The 23018-nt window shown below is 37.9% G+C and overlaps 1 protein-coding gene across 2 annotated transcripts in view; it reads right to left on the reverse strand.

Annotated features, from left to right (window-relative positions):
* The window catches only part of RBMS3 (RNA binding motif, single stranded interacting protein 3), a 344868-nt gene that overhangs the window by 59367 nt on the left and 262483 nt on the right, over nt 1-23018 (reverse strand). For both annotated transcript variants that reach the window (XM_010007500.1, XM_010007501.1), the window contains exons 6-8: nt 20572-20678; nt 9330-9376; nt 1618-1714 (exon numbers count right to left, since the gene is read on the reverse strand). In XM_010007500.1, the coding sequence (XP_010005802.1) occupies nt 1618-1714; nt 9330-9376; nt 20572-20678 (251 nt within the window). The remainder of the gene's footprint in view (nt 1-1617; nt 1715-9329; nt 9377-20571; nt 20679-23018) is intronic.

Genomic DNA, 23018 nt, shown 5'->3' on the forward strand with positions numbered 1-23018 from the left:
CCTGTGATTTTGTTCATAAAGTTAGTGGTGAGAATTAATTGTATAACTGTGTACCTCAACACTTGCTGAAGTTTATCAAAGTAGATCTTTTGTTGAAAAGCCAGTTCAGTGAAATAACTTTAGAACCAAAATCAGCACACACATGTGCAAGCACACCTCTGCTACAACCTTTTCTGCTGTGAATCCTCACTAGTTAAAATATATTAGAGCTGCCACAGTTTGCAGCTGTTCATTCATTGCTCCCACCCTTGCACACTTGCAGTTCCTTCACTTTGCCAGGGCAAATGTCTTAGGGCTTCCATTGCAAACTATTGGGTAAAAAAATAACCAAACAAAATAAATGTTTTTGGTAAAAATGCATCACACCATGCAAATGCATGAAACCATGAGCCAAAGAAATGGTTCAAGTCAGGAAGGCAGCAGAAAGCAACTGTGAACTGTGGAGCACTGATAGGAATAAGTGGCTCAGACTGAATTCAGTGGCCTGAGTAAGAGGGAAGAGGTACAACTCTCTTAAGCCAGCTTTGCTACTGAGAAACATGCACGTGAGCTGCACTTGTATATCTCTGGCACTGACATTTCTTTGGAGTTGCCATTTGCTAAATTTCCTAAATTTATTTTACCAAAACAACTTCTGTTTGGCAAGTGTTACATAGCCATCTGAAATTAAACAACAAAATGTCAGAGAAAATGACAATAAATTATCAAGTTTAAAACAACAGTATCAATGTTAAAACAACAGTAAACGCAAGCACAACCTCCCAGAATCACCTGTGAGCAGTAGCTCACCATCTCAAAAAATCCAGTCCACTAAACAAACTACTATGCAGTTTTGCAAGTTTGGGTAGATTATGTCAGGTAGGGCTCAAGATTGAAAGAGCACTGATGCTATAGGACAGAAATAACTGAAATGGGAAAGTGTAGAGCCAATGACCAGCATCAGAGTGCAGTGATACATTCCCAGAGAATGGCCAATAGTAAAACTGTACAGCCTGGCTTTGACTCCCATCTCAGAGAGCCAGAACATGGCAATAATGTTCCAGTGAAGATCTGTGAGGGATATGCTGAAAAGAGAAATTCTGAACAACAAAATATGTGGGAGACTGAAGAAGGATATGGGGACAGTTATCTTCAACTAATTTGCTTTGTCAAGGATTATTGGATAAAAACAAGTGCTTTTAAAGGATGCTGTTACTGAAGCAAATATAGCCAAGGTCAAAGTCCAACGCAGTCAACATAAATTATTAAAAAGCACACTTAAATAAAACTTTTGGCTAACAAAAAAAGGACCAAGGGCTAAAAGGACAAAACATTTCAGTAAGAATGACAAGCTTCTGCTGTTGTCAAATGGAAATGAAGAAAAATGCTGTTTTCTAAAGAAGCTGATAGAAATACAAAAAAATAACCCTGGCTTTCATTGCTAGTGTACGGAATGCAGGAAACATTTAAAACTATACATCAAATGATACCTGAATTCTACTAGAAAGCCTTTTGTTTAAAGTGTTACTCAAGAGCACAAGCACTCACACAATTTTCTGTGGTATACACCGTGCTTTCATCCACATCCAAAACATAATTAACTGGGAAACATAGTAGACAAGCACAAATCTGACGTACCTGATATGTAGAGACAGGGGAAGCAGCAATGAATGGCGTGATTGATGTCTGTGGAATCATGCGGTTTGTTGGAATACTGTACGGTGAGGAATAAAATCTGCAAACAAAGAACAAAAGCAAGATTTTTTTGACCCCTTCAACTGCTTAGGCTCTGACTGACTAATTCACTGCCTCCCAGGCAAAAAAGTCTACACAGGTAATTATGCCCATCTATTTCCAAAACCACAATAAAGAAGATGTGATGGCTCCACTGAACAGATCTGGAAAACGGAAAGGAGGAGGAATATTTACACAAAGCATTTTTTTTTTCACTTCAACTAGCAAAAATAAAGAACTTCATGATACAAGAAGTAATTAACTGAAATGCAAAGACAGCTGATTTTCCAGAGTACTAGCTAGCAAAAGGGAATTTCTTACATGATATCGGAGACAATATTACTGATTTCATTTTTACACGTGGTACTGCTTTCTTTTCAGATCTTAATGCTTCAGTGCTGCAAGTAACACATTCCATATACATGCCTGAATTATTTTATGAAGGGATGGCTACAAAAACTCTGGCTGAAATTTTCAATTCATCTAGGCAGAAAGCAAAAAACCTACCTTCTATTGGAATGCATCACAAATTATGAGTCTAAATGCCCTAGGCAGCACTGAACATCTCAGATTTAGTTTTTTCTATTTCCACTGCTGCACGCTATGAAAAAAAGTTGCACTATCTCTTGCTTGATGGTAATAAATGTTACTATTCTTCTTCTTCCCTGTAGGTTAATGATTTTTAATGAAATTATCACTAGGAAATATCACTACTGGTGGATTGTCTAAGTACTTAATATGTGTGTACTTGTAAAGATTTTTGCATTTGACCGTTTTTCATTTTTAACTGTCAGCCAAAAAAAAATAATAAAATTGCTTAAAAAAAAGAATTATTATGGTCTTACAACTGTCAAAATGCTGATATTTTGGACTCCAAGAGAGGGAAACATACTCCAATGCAATGGTCCCTTGTCCAAACTAACTCTCATGCAGACCCTTCTCACACAGTGTGCAGCAATCTTACAAGTAACAGATTGTTCATATATGCTCTCCTTTAACAGTGAAGTGCATTACACTCCTTGCCTTTTTATGTTTTTTTCCTTTCCACACTGAGGCAATCAACAGTAGCTTTCCATCAGAGCCATGCAACAAAAAATTCATTACTGGTGTTTCAACAAGTGTTCTATTTCCTGATCACCCTGGCATCCTGGATTTAGTACTAATCAGTCTAGTTCAGACTGGATGCATTCATTCTGGATGCAGGCTCAAATAACCACCGACTTCATCCAACCAATAGGCTTGGAAAAACAGGCTGCTGTCATTGAAGTTTCGGTGGAAACATTCAAAGTTAGGAGTGGAGAGGGAGACAGAGAAGCAATCATTTGTTCTCTCTATTCCAAATAAGATTTTAAAATGCCAAAAGCAGCAGGTGGCAACTGAGTGATTTTTTGTTTAATAGAAATACATTGCTATTTTAGGAACATTTATCTGCCCTTACAATGCTCACACGGAGACTATTTTAAAACTGTGCCTTTGACCAATTTTATATATATCCTATCAGGAGAACTTAGAGGTATTTGTATCCCACTGCTTTTATCAAACATTTAGTTCATACAGCATTGGTGGGGAAAGTATTTTTACAGCACTAGCCAGATTCACCTATGGTACTAGCATGGTGCATTTGTTATCTACGTCCTGTTAAAGGGGTCTTCTCCCAGATCAAGGTTAACCACAAATCACTTTGGCTATGCTGTTGCTAAGTGGATGAAGAAAGAAATGCTGCATGTGGCAAATGAAAACAGCCAATAGCAGACTGAGAGAATTTACTTTCTAGAAAAAATGTATAACAGAAATACATATAAACCTCTTGAACTGAAGGGCACTATAAAAAGAAAACTCTTTCGAGAAAACGACATATTTTTGTTAATTCCGTTCTTATTCTATTCATTAGCCTGCCACTGATGCTCACTCATACTCATGTTGCATATGAACTACTTGGACAAAGGCAAATACAGGGGACAAAAATCTTTCAATTTGAAAGTACTGCTGACACTTTGGAATGAACTCTCCAATAAATCCCAGCAAATACTACCTAATTACAGAAATTGTGTGCTAAGCCAAGAACATGACAGACAGCTAACCATTTCAGCTTCAGCTTAGAGATGCAGTTATCTGAATAGTACATAAGCTTGTGGAATAATACACTCTGGTAATATGAAAAATAGAGCCCTTTCAACATCCCTGCCAATACCATTTATCTGTCACAGTTTGGAATGCTCTCAAATAAGCATCGAATAAAACATACTATCAGGACACTCAGCTATATTGTGAAAATGCATGCACCAGAGTGTCAAAGAAGGGAAAGGAAGGAAATCTGATGCAGCAAATGACAGTGTGAGAAAATCCAGCTAATATGTTTCAATTTGAATATTAATAAATCAAGTTTAACAGTTTGAGACACTGTAACAGGCTGTATGTCAAACATTTTGCAATCAGGAATCCCTTATACACAGAGACTAAGGTTTGTTGTCTTCCTGCTGCAGTGTCAGGTGGATATCTCTGCCACATGTGAAGCACAGTGGTGTGGTGAGGACAGCAGTATCCCCACCGGGGGCAGAATCAAGTGGAGTGCTCCACTCCCGGGTGCAGGATGCTCAACCTGCCACAATGCACCATCCTGGCAGGGCCTGCTGACAAAGAGGCTTAAAATAATCTCACATTGAGGCATCTCCTCAAATCCCTTTTACATACAAATAGGCTAACATCCTAACATGCAATTGGCATTGGGGAGAGGCTGGGCACCTAGTGAAAGATAGGAAGAAGTAAAATGCAAAAGTGGCCTGTTGTGATGTACACCCTACAGCATCCCAACAAGATCTGGGCTACTGATGTTGACATGTGATCTTGGGCTTGCTTTTTTTTTTTTTCTTTAGAGGCTCAGGGAGAGATGACATGAGGTGAAACATGCCTATTGTGACAAAGTCCAAGGAAATACAGTATTCTCAGGATATGCACCTCAGAAAGAGGAGTAGAAAGAGGCTATACACTGGCTTTGTCTCATTTTAGATATATTGTTCAGTGATACCCCCAGATCTCCTGGCGTTAAAAGATACAGTATTTGGTAATGTACTTTGAGAGCTGTAGGCTTTGTGGTAGTTGACCTGTGGGCTCTAAGTAGAGGTCTCCAAAAGGCTCAGCTGTATTTTCCACAAATGCAGTTTGCATCCTTATATTGGCCCTCACAGTTCTTTGCAGGTGTGAGCCAGTGTTGCTGCTCCTCAGCTCCTTCTGCTTTGCTAGAACCAACAGCATAGAAAGGCAGGTGACAGGGATGAGGAAAAATGCACATGGCCCTTGTATTAAAAATAAGACTTTTTCAGCATGCCTGGATTCTATAAGCACAGGGAAAACTCATCACTGGGAGGCAAGGAGACTTTAATGAACTTTCCTGAATGAGGGTTTATAAAAGACTCAAAAGAACATGTTTTTAAAAGATGTTAAAAAGAACCACATTCCCAATACATCACCAAGTACACACGGGCAATGCTTTAAGAACAGTTTGTTGCTTAACAGACAAAGCACATACTCTCCTCCTACATTAACCCTCCCTCTGCATTTGGGAACTGAATTATCTGTAGCGTCTGGTCGCCAGTTCCCTGCCAAAAAATGGGGAAAAAAAAAATCCATATGGTTCCCATCCTATGGGGGAATGTGCAAGATTCCACACAGAATCTGCACAAGAGCAAGACCCTATTTGCACTGCAATAAACACCATTTGCTCATGCCTTGTGCCTGCAGGCAGTACTGAAAAAGTTAGATTCATAAATAGTATCCTGGGGCTCACATAATGTAGGAGTATTACCAAGTGTTATCAAGGCAGCAATTTTCTGTTGCAATAAGCCACAGAGTCAGATGTTTGAGATGAAAAAGACCTATCTGAATATTGAGCCCATTGGCCAGCAAATGTGCAATATAGTTCCCTAGATATCCAGATATTAAACTGATACAGTACATCACAACCTTAGTCAAATGGCCAGCAGAAATCCAGCCTCAGGAACATCTTAAATGAGCATCCTTACAGTCCAAGTACAAGAGCTCTACTTTGTTCTTTGTATGAGTGCATTAAACCACCAAAACAATATTAATACCACAAATTGAAAAATCAATAGCATATTACAACAGGCATACTAGTCCCCAAAATAAAACCTGAGTACCTTTGTAAATGCAATTCAGAAAAGGCTGATAATAAAACAAAAGAGGCACCAAGAGATTGGCAGGGGAAAGAGCTTATCTACTGAAGTGTGTGCTTACCACATCTTCAGTAACTCATGCTTCAATGCTATTGTACACTGTGGGCCAGATTCTCCACTCCATTATACCAGCTTTACAGTGATGTAACTCCACTGCATGCTTAAACAGAGTTACATGGGCATAAAAACAATATAATTAAATGGGGAATCAAGCTTTACAATCTAATAGACTCAGAAGAAAATTATCTATTCCATTGTGGGGAAAAAATCCTTAGCTATTTTTAGTGAAAGCCTCTTTCTCTTTCTTTTGTTTTATTCGTGCTACAGATTTTCAAGTCAAATATGCAGTTATACAGTAATAAAAGTGATAGTACTACACCAAGAGCAATGAGAACCCATCCTTTCATCTGGACAACAAGAGTTCAAATTCTTCCTTTGGTTATGCCACAACCCAAACCCTAATATAATTCAAGCCTTTCAAAAAGGGTGCAAATGAATTTTCAATATCACCTCCTGACACCTGCAGAGGGACATGTCTCTAGCTGGCTTCTATCCTCCACATAATCCTGCATGGGCACAGCAATGTGCATGAAAATGCATCCATCAGCCCTATAAAGGACTCTAATAGATGTCAGCATGTACAGTTAATCTTCCTTTTTAAGTCTTATTGGCAATTCATGCATCACCTGAATGATGTAGTTTGGCTTGGGTGTCTTCATACTTTCCATCTCCAACCTCAGTTTTTTAAACTCCCTGATGGTGGACACTCTAAGGACTGAGTGACTCATGCTTGCCACATCACACTAACAATTCCTGAGCTGTGCTTAACCTGACTGCACCAAAGAGACCTACCACAAGAAAGCAGTCCTTGTTTTGCAGACACTTGAGTTGCTCCATGCAAACCTTAAAAGCCTGGTCGACCTTACTGCCAAAGTATCCAGCAGCATATTACCCATATAGAGGGTATGACAAGACCATCAACACAGGTTTGTGCTCACTTCCAGAGTGTTCTCACTGTGAGGATGAGCAATGAATGTGTTTGCTTCACAACTCTTGACTGACAATTAAGTTAACCTGTTTTACTTCCTAGTGTTTAAGAGCCTTCATCATGGACACACACCTGGTTTTATACCTGTGTCTTGCATCAGTGAGCAACAAATTGCATTTGCTCTTTTTACATGCAAAGCATCAAGGTGCTCCCGGACTTAGCTAAAATAAAATCCACAGGTTAGCTTTTTATTGTTCTTGCAAGTAAAAAGGTTTATGAAAAAATAGTAAACATTTATAACTACAGGATATATAGAGACTATTAAATGAATGCCTGGGGATCTAAAAGAAACTGTGTAACCAGAGGGTCCTGATGATCCTCAGGTGACAGCATTTTAAAGATGTAACTAAAGGATGAATAACAGTTGTTTAACTTTTGGTGAATAAATAGATTTTTCCACATAGTAAGAGCTTCTCCTCATGATACTGCATACAATCAAGATCTCACTGTTAGAGCATTTTGAATGAGATTGTTTTACCCAGACAAAACTGAAAATATTTTGACACTCTAAAAAGAAGTATGTAAAAGTGATAATTGTCACTCTTAGATACGCAGCGTTGTAGCTTATTCCATGCTATACAAAGAAAAGAACATTAAAAAAAAAACTTGCGGAGCTGAAATTCTCCATTGGGTACTATTTCTTTACCCAATGACCAGTAACAGCATGTTCAAACAATTGAGTGACCAGCTGATCAGTGAGCAGCTTGAACACCTCAGCAATATGCTTAATCTCCAATACAAATGATGTCTGATTCTGAGATAAATTTCTTATTTTCAATTTTTTTTTCTTGAAGTAAAATTATATTAAACTCAAGGGATCATTCAAATTACAGTTTCCAAAACATTCACACAAATAACTTGCAAAAATTCCTTTGAAATAAAAGTAGTTGTCTGGATGAAGCACTCGTGGACTATGAACTATCAATGTTTTTATTTATAGCCTATAATGTGTTAACAGCTGAAAAGTCTGAAGATGGAGAAGAAAGACTCATTTGGGAGGTCAGAACTGGGCAACAAACCCAGAAGATTCTGTAATCACAACTCTGCAAAACCCCTCTTTTTTCTGAATTGCTCTGGTTTGGCTGCTTCCTCCATAACATGGAAATATTACAGGTTCTACAAAGCTATTAATAGTAAAGGGCAATTAAGTAAAATATACTATTATTAATCATTTTTTGTACATCTACTGAGAATGTTAAATTTTTTTCTAAATCCTTTAACTGGCCGTGCCCTAACAAATACTTAAAAAATAAATCCACTCTCATCTGTATCAATGCATTCTCCCCTTCAGTTGGAGAATGCAGACAGGAATATGAATGGTATTTGATAATCATATCAAACATCTCTCTGATCAAACAGCAACTGTCGAAGAGTTTAGGGCCAAACCCCCTGCTTCTCTTCCAGTTGTTGTTAGCCTATATGAAAGGATAGCTATATTTCAAGACTGGTTTTCTAGCTCATGAATTAATTGGGAATGTAATAATGCAGGTAAATAATATGATGATGTAACTTCTCTGCTAAATTTGAAAAAAACCATATGTTACAACTCTTTGTGTCAGCACTGGTAGTTGAGAAATGAAGAACAGTTTTGCTCAGAGTTTTACCCCTAAATCCCATCTGCTTACACAGTAATTTAAGGTCTTCTCCCTCTTTGGCATTTCTATTCAGACAATGCCATGGAAGCCAGCCAGCCCGTGGAGGGAACCCCAGATGAAGTAACAGCTCTATTATCCAAAATAGGCTGGAATCTTCAATGATTATTTTAACAAAGCAAAGTCAGGAAAGGGACATTTTACTGGTTTCCATTTCATGACAGAGAGAGTTTAAAAAAAATCCACTAACATTTGCTGAATAGAGATGGAAACTATTAAGAAAAACAACTTCCCATTCACATGGATATTACAAACAAGAGGGCATAACAGCAAAAGGGAAACTAAAAGAAGAATTTGACAATATAGCACTACATGCTTCAGACAAAATAATGACTGACTGAATTTGCTTCTGAGTCAGTTTCACCACAGAGAGAAAACAGAAGATGGCATTTGAAATAGTTTTTTAAAAGACATAAGAAAACATGCATTTCTTACCCATTCTGTATAGCAGCTGTTGGATCGTAAGTCAAAGCCATGCCAGCCTGCACATAGTTAGGGAAGAAAAACAGATTTTTACTATTACTGCAGAAAAAAAAAAAAAAAAGAAAGAAAGAAAGAAAGAAAGAAAGAAAGAAAGAAAGAAAGAAAGAAAGAAAGAAAGAAAGAAAGAAAGAAAGAAAGAAAGAAAGAAAGAAAGAAAGAAAGGACATTTAACATATTCTAAGAAAGAAAGAAAGAAAGAAAGAAAGAAAGAAAGAAAGAAAGAAAGAAAGAAAGAAATCTTACCCATTCTGTATAGCAGCTGTTGGATCGTAAGTCAAAGCCATGCCAGCCTGCACATAGTTAGGAGAGAAAAAAAAATATTAAATATTTCTGAAGAAAGAAAGAAAGAAAGAAAGAAAGAAAGAAAGAAAGAAAGAAAGAAAGAAAGAAAGAAAGAAAGAAAGAAAGAAAGAAAGAAAGAAAGAAAGAAAAAAAGGACATTTAACATATTCTAAGCCAACATGAATAAAAACTGAATGCAACTTAAATGGAAATCTACATTCTCCACGGAAGCTCAGACAGCCCAAAGCATCACGGACAGATTGGATACCTCCCCTGCTTCAGTGACCACTGAGAAATGGATCTGTTCAGTATGTAGGCTGCCATCATTTCTCCATAACATTTGGGCCAAACGGTGTTTTTGTTGCACAAGTATCAGTTAATAACTCCACTGAGATCAATGTATTCAAATCCGATTGTTCACTGTGACAAGACAAGGCCAAATCCTGCTGTTTACTGCAAGACAGGTAGTTGGCAAATGCTCTAAAGTCAACTTCATGAGGGCTTTTCAGGAAGGAGTTTCATCTTTGCTACAAAAGCCACACCTTGCATGACCCCAGTCTACCATTTCTCCTGGCTGTCACTTGTACTTAGAGTTAATTCATTACCATGACACAAGAAACAGAAAGAGGGCTGTGAAGCAGAAAATACCAACCAACCAACAAAAAAAGAAGTGCTTGAGCTTTTAAACAAGGCTTTTAAAATACTTCAGAGGTCTGGACAGTGAAAGAATTTGTTAATGGGCTACACAGAGCCTTTCAACTGCAGTTCACCACCAAGCAGAATGTGACCTGTGAGAAAGGATTTGGCAGTGTCAAAACAGTGTCCAGTTAACAACTGTCACCACCACCACCATTAGCAGACATATCCACAGGTATGGCAGGAATTACAGGGAGAGAACTCTCAGCTAAAGCCTGAATTTTCTGTTCCACCTTGTGCTCCAAAAGGGCAGTCAAAAATGTGCAGGAAGGACCAGCTTTTTCCCCAGCATTTACTTTAAGATGTATGACTGCAAATCTCTCCTCCCACATAAAGCACTTCCTTTGACTTTTTGTCTTAATTTATTTTTCTTTCCCTCCCTTTGTAAAAAACTTGTTGTTCTAAGACACTACCAGGGAATGGGAAGACACCTCCCTTTATGTGGGAGAGGAGAGGATTCCCAGTACTCAAGGTGCTCCTTTCCCTTTTGGGAGCAGCTGAAAAATGGCCATGGCATCATCCCACCCTAAGGAACTGTATTTCTCTTTACTTGTCATACAGACCATATGCTTGCTGCCTGAAATGGGAGACAGCAGCATGTGCTGCAAGGACAGGTGCTTTGCCAACCACGCAGCAGGGTCTGCACTCCTGGTGGGAGTTCTCAATGCCCCTGGACCCATCTACCAAATTACTTTTGAATAATGGCATCTGCCCCCTTTCAGATGGATACTCAGACAGGTCAGGAATGTATTTGGGCCTGGCCAGTTCCCATGCAGGCAGGTGAGCAGTCAGGGTGAAAGCTATGGTGATGAGCAGGCAAAGAGGAGGCAGCACTTCTGGAAGAGCCAGGTTAGCTGGGCACACTGGTCTAAGAGGAGACGGTCCAAGTTTCCAGAGGCCAAAAATAATTTCTGATCTAAAAGAGAAGGCTTCACACTACCTGACATAGCCAAAAAAGTTTTGTTCATGTCATCATTAAATTTGGATATTTTTCTCATTTTTCTTCTAAACAGATGCTAGAGGAAATGCTTTGCTTATTGAAAATGCCATTGTTTTAATAAAATATGTACTGTCTATCAAAGGATAATTCAGAAGACTAAGGCCAAGAATTCATGGTTATTATTTTTAAATGCATTAATTTAATACAAAGAAAAATAAAAATGGCTATTTCTGCAAGTTTAAAATGCCAAAGAATCAAACTTAATGTGACTCAAACCATTGCAAATTCTGTCATAAAAAAATAAAACAGCTTAGAAAATCATAAGAAAATCACAAGGGATGATATGCTTAACTCGGTTTAGAATCTCATACCTTAGACATTCTCAGCATATTTTAGTGTTCGGTAAGGCTTCATTAATTACTAATAGCAAGGTACACAGTTCATCCCAAAAAAGAGACAATAAAACAATTTTTGACTGCAATATATTTTAGAGAAAAAAAATCCCCTTCTATTTTCCTGTCTCTTCTCAACACTTGAAAAAGTTGTTATTGCTCTCTTTTTATATTTCTGTGCTGGTAAAGACAACTTAAATGGAATGTACAAGTCCTAGAGGGACAGAAAAATTAGTTCTAAGAATTTTTTAAAAACTTAAAAATAACAAGATATTCTCTATAAATCAAGATGTTGCCATTTTAACATTTTTAATGTGTATACTCAAGAGTAAGAAAAACACCCCTTATAATCCCCTGGGAAAGGAGAGATCCAAGCTTTATAAATATGGCAGTTTCTAAATCTAACAGTCCTTAGAGATGTGTGGATCAGAGCTCACTACAACTCTTGCCTTAGTGTAAGCTGGGGAGAACATCACAGCAAGGGAGGAAGGGCTGGGAGGAAAATGAAAAATGAATAGTTGCTCTTATTTTAGTTTGACATATGCAAATATGAGGGTGCAGAAAGGATAAATTGCAGCATCACTTTCACTGGAGCCCTAACAACTCTCTGTGTCCAGACAAGACCTACAAACACACACACATGCTGCTTTCAGTTACTTGCTTCATGGATATTTGTGCACAGACTCTCAGCTTCTCCTCCAACCCCATCACAGCCCAGAGCTGTGTGAGGGTGTATCCAGATGAACTGCACATACTCCATTCTCTTATGTATTAGCATCACGTCCATTACATACTGGTAGTATTAGGAATAAGAGATACTGTTGTGGGCCTGGCAGGTATCAAAATATGAAAGGCCAGACACTCATCTTGTTATCCCTAGTCCATATCCATATTGGACAGTGACAAATTACCAGAATCTGTCCAAGTACTTCAGAAGTCACCACTATAAATATCACTATTCCATTTGCCAGTAAATGAAAGCTTCCTATTGGAGAAATCTGGTGCAGTGTGTGGCAATACGTGCACATGGCACACCACCTACAGTTTGCCCAGTAACATTGCTAATATCCCCCACTGCTGAATAGCCTTAAACAGCTGCTGTTTCCAATAGCTGCTAACAGAGGACTATTTACTTCTTTCTCATCAAGTTGTGTCATTCCTCCCTACAAAATTATGCTGGCTGGAAGCCCAGGAGAGAAAACAGTTAGCCTGGACCAGTGAAAGATTTATGGTCTGAAGCATCCTTATTCATCAGGAATAAAAACTGATGAGCAATAATAACTTACTGGAAAATTGTCTGTACTTTTCTCCATAGCACACAAACAGGAATTCCAAAAATACCAAATACAGAACATTAGGGTTTGCCTCAGAGTTCCACGTGATAGAGGTTTAACTTTTCTGCCAAAAAGACAGAAGTGAATATAGCTGTCACTGTGCTTAATGTGGTATTAACTATACTGTGGCACTGACCGATGCATCTATAGCAGTCCTGTGTTGTGGTGAAGAGTATTTTCTTCCACAACTTTTCTTCCACTGTTTTGCTCATCTTTCAGTAGAAGGACAGGGACTTATTCCTTATTCTGGTAGTGACACTTCTTTATGAAATGCCACCTGAGGAAGAGTGACACTGATGATGGAACGCCACACTAGGAAAATATTTGTCAGATAAATCTTCTGTGAAAGAACAAGCGAACCACAGGGTTTTTATGTCACTCAGACAGATAATGGATACATACTCAGCTATTGAATAAAAATTCAGCACCTCAACATTTCAATATGCAGTCCTTTAAAGTAATTAATAAATGGAGTATATGCTCTCAGTCCCACACATAATAATAAAGATGATTCACAGTGATTACTGAGCTACTATATTCAAAATGTCGTAAGTGATATAGAAATAAAAGCAGCTCATTTAAAATAATGACTTTTAAAAAAAGACTACTTAAACCATATGTGTTTACTTATCACTTATTTTTACCAAAGTATCTGAATTTAGGACAAAAGAATGAAGATTTTTCCTATTTTGCTGCAGTTTTCTAACTATGGACATTGCCAAATAAAGAGATTATAATAGCATGAGACAGAGTCTGCAGAGTCTTTAAATTTAAGCTCTTTTCTTCAAGAAGTAGCAAGAAATATCAGAAGGAGTGTGGAAGGCAAATGTTCTCCCAGGAAGTCTGAAGGCCTTTGTTCAACACTTCATTGTGAAAAGTTTGACCATGGGCAAAGACAAGGTGGCCTGTTTCTGTTTTTTTTCCTCTCTTTGTTATGATTTGAACATAAATGAGTGCATCCACCTCATTAAAGACTCTTATACTATTACATTTGCATTGCTGATGTAAATTGGATTTGTAAGTCTCTCAAAGAACTGATTAAGTTGTGGAATAATTATTTAAAAAATTACATCTTTAATATCATGTGAAACAAAGGGGGTTTATTATTTCTTTTCTAAATCTCTTTGAACTCTCAGAATAAAAACCTTTATCACCCAATGTCTGTCTTCCAGCAAAGAGAAATATCTATAAACGACCAAATTTTAGCTTGTATATCTTCTTTGCTGCTGGAAAGTGGCTTTCACAAACAGTTTTGCTAACATACCACTACATACTCTCAGTGCACGTGCCTTTCCCACACTGCGTGTAAAATTCACCATATTGATCTAGTATGGAGATGTCCCACATCTGTTCCTTGAGATGAATCTTCCACATATCTCTTTGAATCTGCTCTGGCCACTCTATACCTAGTGCTGGCGCACCTATGCAAAGCAGGCTGCAGGATTTTGCACTATGCAGTAGGCTACAGTCCCATTGGAAAAAATTGTTGAGGCCTACAAATCAAAAAAGTGTGAAATCCACTGATGTGGGTCAATTTTCCAAACAGAAGGCTGCTTGTGTTTCTCCTCTTTAAGGTGAGATTCGGAAAAACATGGTTGTGCCCTAAGACTCAGGGGATTTCTGTGGTGAACTAATGTGGGAGTTAGACCAGATGGTAAGTCTCTCTTCCCCATCTCTTCTGACTCATCTCCTCATCCTTTCATGCTGGAGGACTTCCATCCCAGGGGAATGGGTGTGCTTTTGACTACCAGAGTAGAATCACTTGATATTTCAACACTGAAATTCCTGTACTTGTTTTGCTATCACTGCTAATATCTGCCAGACATCATAGCACAAGGATCTCTTATGACCTGACAGCAGATACTCTGACTGAAATGCATTGAAGAAGGAAGAGAAAGCAGGGTAAAGGAGCCAACAACCCAAGTGAAATTCATTTAAAATACTGATATAATAAAATAAACTCAGTCAGCACTAAAATTTAACTTGGCAGAGTTCCTTCTTTTGAGTAAACAATTCTGTCAGAAATATTCCACATTATTAGCAATGTTCCTGAATTTAATTCTGAATTAAAAAACCCCCATATTTCCTTTTTAGAGAAAGAGAAATTTAGAATGCAAATGCAATATTTAGACATATATGAAAGAAATGCAGCATATCCGAGTGATGTGTGTTCCTTAAAAAGCTACAAGTTGTGGAATAAACATGGCCATGGAGAGGAGAATAATATTGAGGTCAAATTTGGGAAGTGATTAATGAATCTCAGGTGGTCAGACACTGAGCTAATAAATACAAGTTCAGATATCCAAATGAATGACAAGAAACCCTTTTTGTCCTACAGAAGTGGACTAGAAGTCTGATTTATACAGCTTCTGTTCTCAGTGTTGAGTCACTTCGTTCCCACTCCAATTTATCTGACAAGTTGAAAGATAAGTGCTGAACGTTACAAAAGTTAAAAAGAAAAAGAGGATAATATCCTCCTCGTAGAGACATATATAATACAACATAATTATTCTGTTTCCACAGCCAACTCATATTTAACCTCGCCATCTTCAGGTCTAGCAACCATCTGCTTTTGAGGATCTGGCACACCCGTTTTGCCATGGGTCTGATCCTTTGTTAAATCAGCTGTGGATTACAGTCACATCTGCACACTAGATATGTGTGTTACAGTAAGTTGGGAAGACTTCCAGGGATGCCTTGGAGCACTACTAAAAATGACAGCCCACCAAATATCTATCGAAGATACAGCAGAGTGCAGAAAAAGATATATCCCTTTCCCCTGTCTCCAGCATCTGTTTATTCTGTGTAAAAAAGAAGTGTTGTAGCAGTAGAATTTGGAGGAAAACCCAACTGCAAGAAAATCTCTGGGGAAAATGGCATGACATTTTTTACTGCAGAAGGAAATCAAAAGTCTGAATGAAAGCTAGGAAAACTAATCTCAGAGAGTAAGTAGTCCTGATTCTACTCTAACCAGACCACAGCCCTTATTATGACTAAAAACGGTTCCTTTATAAATCCTGATTTCAGTGACAGTGATTGCATATAGGTCACAATTTAAAAATATTTCTCTATGCTTTAGAAACTCAAAATTCAGCCACTTAAACTGGTCTGTGGTATTTGTGCCACTTGGGAAACTTCAAAATGTTTCCCACAATGACAGCCTCTTGTGTCATCAAGACTTTTGACTCATTGGTCTGCATCTTTTCACTTATTTGCCAGTTAATTTTCACCCTTCGACTTTTTCCCTTTTTGTAGGCTGCTCTTCAGGTTCAATTCCACTCTTTGCTAAACTAAGCTTTTGATGAAAAAATGCATGCAAAATACTGACCAGTGTTTAGCTTACATATATCAGCCCTAGACACTGAGGATTATGGAGCACAACTAAGTAGTACCTATCTCCTTGGAATCATAAAAATAAATTTATGGCTGAGTTATAAATGGGCCTGGCATAGATCTGCTAATAATTTCTAAAAGTCTGCTGCTTGTAAAGAAGGGATGACTAGCATCAGGATCAACTCCTTCTGCCCTTCACTGGTTCTGAGTTTACAAAAAAAAAAATTGGGAAGTCTCTCAAATTACCCATTGTTATTTTTTTCTCTCTAAATGACTCTTTGGGGTAGACAAAATTGTCATGAGATAGATAAAAAGATAAACTGTTAACAAAAGCAACATTCCCAAGCTACTAGGTTATTTAAAAATAAAAGAAAATATAAAAAATTAAAAATTAAAACCATGTTTAATTCTTTAGATATTTCACCAGCTGATCTTGAAAGAAAATAAAGGAGAAAGGGGGAATGAAGGAAGAGAAGAAAGGGGAGGAAATAGAGGTTGGCCTCTTTGATATTAAGAAACAAAAATGTAACCCAGATTACAGAAAGAAGAAAACAATCAGTAGAATAAGTGGTAGCAATTATTAAATAATATAGACATAAAAATAAAATTAAATGAGAAAGGGGCTGCACTCAATGGTGCATGTCATTGTTGTGATATATGCACCAATCCTGTAATGGTGATTTTCACTTGCAAGAAAGACAATGCAAGTATTATATGGTCTAAATATTACAGAAACTTGCAAGTGGAGTATCAAAGATTTCACAATTTGTGACTGTAAAAACCCCACCTTTATCACTCTGGGTTTACCAGATATAGAAAGGCCAAAATTTCTAAAACTGTATTTTCTAAAAGTATGTAAAGCATAATAAACTTTGGGCTGATGCAAAATATTTCATTTGTTTTCAGTTTGTGAGATTTCTCACTTTCTACCAGATAGATTTCAAATAAACTCTCTCTTAAGCACACGTATGAAAAAAAAATATTTCTGAATAACCAAAACAAAGTTTCAGTAAATTTGCAATAAAATATTATCTTGTAAAATTTAAGTTGCAGTTTCTAATCCAATCTGATCTCAATTTGTACCAATTCTTTCCCTCATGCATTTTCAGCTAATGAACAGGTTTTTTTGAGGAACACCACCCACCTTGAGACTTGTCTATCGCAATTTAGAGGTAAATTAAATAACATCTTTTACAGACAGAATTTGAATATGATTACCCTCTGTCACCATCTCAACATGATCTTGTCAGAGAAAGTTTCAAAACAGAGTGCTGAATTAAACTGCTGTGACTGGGAAAAAAAACCCTATCCCTAAATAAAAATTAAAAAATAAACTAATAACTCAGTTATAAGGTCAGAATTCCATTGTAAATATTTCCAACCTTTGCATATTTCATTATACCTTTATTTCACCTGTATGTTAGATGCCTAATTTGACAGCCTTTTACAAAGCCATCACTAAATTAAGCTCTTGGCTCCTTAGTCCAGAACTGGTCAGCCATCACAAATCCTTAGTCAAATGCCTCAGTAAATTTGCAGAGCATTTCCTGAGGCTTCAAACAAGAGTGGAAGGGTAAGGGCTAGAAAGTGCTATTCAAGGTCAGGCATTCTTCCCTGGTTACAACTGGCCAAGTAACCAAGTACCAAAAAAACTCCCTGAAAAGCCCTAGAGAAATTCAGTGTATTCCTAAAGACTTGAGTTCAAAAGGGAAGCCAATTTAACAGCCAACTAAACTATTTCTATATGACTATGAAGCAATCTCCAAAAACATATGATAGGAATAAGATTTTCTACTACAGTCTGTAGTATGGCCTGAAAGCTTCACCAAAATAGAAAGGAATCCTGTCTTATAAAATTTGTCAGAAGCTCTCAATAAAAGCGTGCAAAACCTTTCAGAACAACATGGCCAGAGAGGTAAAGATTTTGCTTCTCCCTCCAAAATCTCCAGCCATTTCGAGTACTGGGCACAGCTGCCTCTCTCTGTTTCACATACTCAAATTTGAGGCCAGTGACAGAACTGTTAGTGCCATTTCTCTGGGGTCTGTTCTTCCCGGCAATAATCCTCACGCACGCTCAGCATTAATGCTGGTTAAACCTCAGAAGTTTTCAAAATGTCCTTCATATAAGTATTCAAGAATGCAAAGGCTTATCTGAACAACAGCCAAATATATCTTGGTCTAGATACTGTAGGATTTGGCCAGGGTAGACATACTGAGGGAGTAATCTCTTGGACAGTATTTCAAAGCTTCTCTTTGGGGAAGCAACAAAGTAAAAGCAGAGGTTCAGGGAATATTTCCAGATCCCATTTGTAATCAGAACTATGGCACTTGTCATATATAAAAATTATTTCTCACTACTCACTGCCTGTTCTTTTTTAAAGAAATCAGAACTGACAGGAATAATTGTAGGAAGTGAGTGCTGCTACACAGAGAACTGAATTGTGGTTAGAGTATGATCATTAAAGGACAAAGAATTAGAAAAACACTATTGCATATAAAATATAAGAGAAATTACAGAGAAGGATTTTACATTGGAAATAAGAAAAAGGTGGGGAAGAAATCCAATAAATGAGTGACCCTAAAAGAGAATATGCATTCTTGTATTTGATGCTTTGAGTAGTAAATATCTAATGTGCAGCAAGGTATTAACGAGATGTAACTCAACAGAGAAAATACAAGAAAATCCAAGAAAGGAAAAACCAACTCTAGCCTGAAAGACTTCTGAGTTTGTATGTGTACAATCTTTCTACATTTGTAGATTAGAGCATGACAACAGCTCTGTAGTTGACTGTAAACAACATCAAGGAATGATGTCTCCCAGCACTGAAAAGTAGTCTGATAAATACACCAACCACACCCTGCCTTTAGGCTATGGGGATATCACTGTGCTTAAAATAAGCCATTCCACTAGCAGCAAGTGAACTATGCACTGTAATGAGCTGATGCCCTCAGGCCATAGACATAATGGTGGCTTGTTGGCTTAGTTTATACTCTCATGTTTATTGATTTAAACTGAAGGAAGCATAGAACAGTGGAGATAATAGCTTTGATAGTGTTTACTATTTAAACAGGGATTTAGAGCTCTTTAAAATATGGATTGTTGACCTTATTGAAGGTTTTTTATTGTCTCCTATTATAGAACTTTGTTTTTGAAGCTCTGAATATGATGATCTGAGTCTACTGCTTGAAGTACTTCTTGGGCACTTGTTCTTCCTTAGATCCTTAGCATGACAAACCATAATGGCTCCTTAGAAGACATGTCAATTTTTTGAGACATGATGTAAAAGAGTGCAACAAACCTTTGGACAATTCTTTAATGTCTTGTTGCAAATGTAGCTGCCACGCTGGCACCTTTAGCCCACAAAACAAACAATATTTTGGAGTGTTGCTGTTGGAACAGTGTATGATAACCACCTTGCTGGAGGGAGAAACTTTTACACTTTCAAAACATCTTTCTACTTGTTTTAGAAGCTCGTTGTGATAGAATGTATATGTCACAAGCTAGAAGTACTAGCTAAAAATTCAAGTAGTTAACAAAAAAGCAGAAACCCTCTATAAACATGTAACTCAGAAATTCCACACACCTTTTGTTTATTTGCTTTGTGAAACTGCAGTAAATACAGCAACCACACCCTCAAAAAACCCCAACAAACAACCCCAAAAACCCAAACAAAAACCAAACCCCTCAGCAACACAATGACTAGGTGTTTCGGACAATTCCTTCAGCCGTCCTAGGTATAATCATGCATGAGACCAAATCTACATCATATATTCAAGTGTCATTAGCCTATAGTAACATTCAAGAAGAGTAAACAAACCCTTGAAGATTCTAATCCATTTCTTTCCTATTTCACCCACAGTTGGAGTCACTTCATGTGCACTTACATAGAAAGGAAACTCTAGTAAAAGACTATTTGCAGTAAAGCAAAAAGCAACCATTAGATTTTTTTTTTTTTTAACTTTGCACACATGATGGGGATGAGGTTAGTGTAAACTGTTTGGACAGAATTAATAGCCCAGTTCAGATAAGCTTTTCAAGAACTTTTACATGGACCATACATTTTGATGTGCAAGTCCATCTTTTGCCTTTTGTAACAATCCAGCTACTCCTTGATGACGTTTTATCAGCAGGAACTAGATGAAGAAAATAACATCGTTGAGTTGTATAAGTGTAAATGGATATGGGATTTATAAAAGGTATGCCACAGTTGCTGATGGCACACCAGTAAGAGAACACTGGGCTCAGGTCTGGCTGCAGACGGGCCACTCACAGTGGGACAAGGCTGCACAGAGTTCCACACCAAGCTCTGAAATTCTTTTTCCATAACTTCACACTCCACACATTTTCATAAAACTCCCTCTCCCCCTTGCTTATATAGCTTTCTCTGTGAAAAAAATATTTTACTCTGCATGCAATCTGATTTTGTTGTAGCTCTGAAAGGGAGGCCTCCAGGTCTGCAGCTGACTTCTGCCAAACCCCGGGAAAATAATTGCCACGTGGCACTTACCTCTCCTTCTCTGGGCCACGGCCTTCCATTCTGTGTGTATTTGCTTTGATTCTGGCGCTTCTTTTGCCCTCCATCAGCAAATTTGCACAGCAAAGGCTCAGTGGGGGCTGCAAAGACAAGAAACCCAGTCTATATTAGCATCCCCCCCCCAGAAAGTGATTATACCAGCAACAGTGGTGCTTTGTAATACTGATCTTTTGAAGTAAAATCTTGCCTTCTGCAGATATTTTTTGCCTCTTTTAGCCTTGACTTCACTGGCAGCTCTTCTTACTAACTAAGCTTCAAAAAAATATATACTGGCAGCCTTTAAAAGAATGTAGCAAATATTGTTGAAAAAATAATCAGCCTACGCAGAATGTGAAGTTGCTGTAGTGGAATAGTAGAGTCAGGCATTAGTTCCAGCTAACTTAGACACGTATTCATGACCAGCATTAGTGCAAGGATAAACAGTGCTTTACTAAAGCAGCTTTCTGTTTTTATTGTAAAAATGTCGCAAGAATCTGTTTAAGGAATAAGTGTTCTCACTCTTTTGTGTTTCTCAGCAGCCAATCCTTTAAAAATCGGAATAAACAGAATAAAATGAGACTTTTGCCAAGCACAGTCTGATTAGCTTTCTTTCCCTCTTAAACCGTCTTTTAAGCAAGTTGGCAGCTGAGAAAAACCCCTTTCCTCTCCAACTGAGATCAGGCGTGTGCAATTACAATAGTCAGGGGTCCAGTGCCACAGGAGGAAAGGATATTCAAAGAGCTGCACACCCCAAAAACCAGCTCATAATTGGACCCCCTAGTGAAGCAGCAAATGGGTACAACTGGAAGGAAACTGCCTTAGGATCTTTACCCACCTACCCAGCTTTTAAATGCCTTCTAAAATACTTTTCAGCCAAAAGTATAATTAGCTCACCAATGCACACTTGCCTTTGCAACCTCCTTCTTAAAAGAGGGGCCAAATTCTACCCACTTCATTAGGTGTATGTCAAGACTGTTCTTTATTATGTACATCAACAGGTAAGTAAACCAATATTTGCCTGGTTGAAAAAAAATTATAAATAACGTGTCACATCTGAATTTTTTCAGGAATTTCTGGGTTCCCAAGCACAATAAATAGAGATTCTAGTTAAATACCATGGGGTTTTGATGGAAAAAGGCAAGAAACCTCTTTTTATTCCCTCTCTTCCTGTTTCTGGGAAGCTAGAAATGCTGTAAGAATAGAAGTGCAGGGACATGAAGGAAATGTTGCAGTATGGGGGATTAGTTGTAAGTTATTATAACTTACTATAAGTTGCTGACTTATTTGTAATAAAATTAAAGATTTGGTTAAAGTTCATGTCATAGTAAACGTAAAGTTCAAAGAAGCTCACCTCCTCCAATCTCACAGTTACAGCCAGCTCAAAACGGGTCAGAAAGCTTAGACTAAAACTGAGATCACTTCAAAACTGCAACGAAGAAGCAACACAGCTAGAGAATCTCACATCAAAGACAGTTTCTCATTGGGACAGCATCACTTAGGCTAGTCCTGAAGCTTTGTTTTTTCATTACCATTTTACCAGGCTAGTAATTTCCAAACTCACTAGAAACTGAACTGTAGGGAACAATCCATTACTGGCAGAAAGCTCAACTGTGTGACCCCAGAGGTCCTTCCCCACCTCTGACTTCGATTATTGTATCAGATTCTAGTAGAAGCTATGCACAGGCAACCATTTTAAATTTTAAATAATGAAGGGTTAAAAGCATCCAGGTGTCTGCAGAGATTCTTTCTGCCGATAGAGAGGTTTTACAGGGCTGACTGCCCTGCAGTTCCACCAGTTTTACTCCACAGTGTGATGCTGCATGACTTCAAATCAGTTACTTACAATTCTCTTTGATGTGACTGTGAGGGAGGAGCAGGTGCTAAGCCAGCATTAGAGAAAGATCTATTGAACGTCACATCTGAAGCTTCAAAAGCTTTTTGTTTCAAGCACTGAATAACTATCAAGCAACATATGATACCATTAGAAGGAGCATCCAAAAACAATCTGCACATTGGATATTTACACATGCCGTAATGACCTGCTAACGTACACATGTGGTATTAGCCCATATACTATGATGTGGTTGAGCCAGCTAGGAAGTCACATGGTGTACCACATATTCTCTTTATATATTAGCCAACCACAAACAGGAAGCTGTTGCTTTTCTGAACTTCCCAATATTCAGCATTACCATCTGACAACCTCTTATGTGTTAACTGGGGGCTTCCTAAAATTGACTGAGATTGAATAGAACTGCCAAACAGTTTTATCCCCCCCATCTAGAAAAAAATGTCAAAAACATCAGACAGACTTTTCAGGAGGTAGGGAAGAAGCTGAAAAAGGGCAACAGTATCATGCCCTTCATGGGCAAGTTTCTGCATGGGACGTAATATTCCTATACAGCCACTTGAGGGGAATTCTAAGGGAAGAGTTTATCTAT

This window comes from Chaetura pelagica, unplaced genomic scaffold (genome assembly GCF_000747805.2).
Source record: "Chaetura pelagica isolate M959 unplaced genomic scaffold, ChaPel_1.0 scaffold10, whole genome shotgun sequence".
Classification (NCBI taxonomy): Eukaryota; Metazoa; Chordata; class Aves; order Apodiformes; family Apodidae; genus Chaetura; species Chaetura pelagica.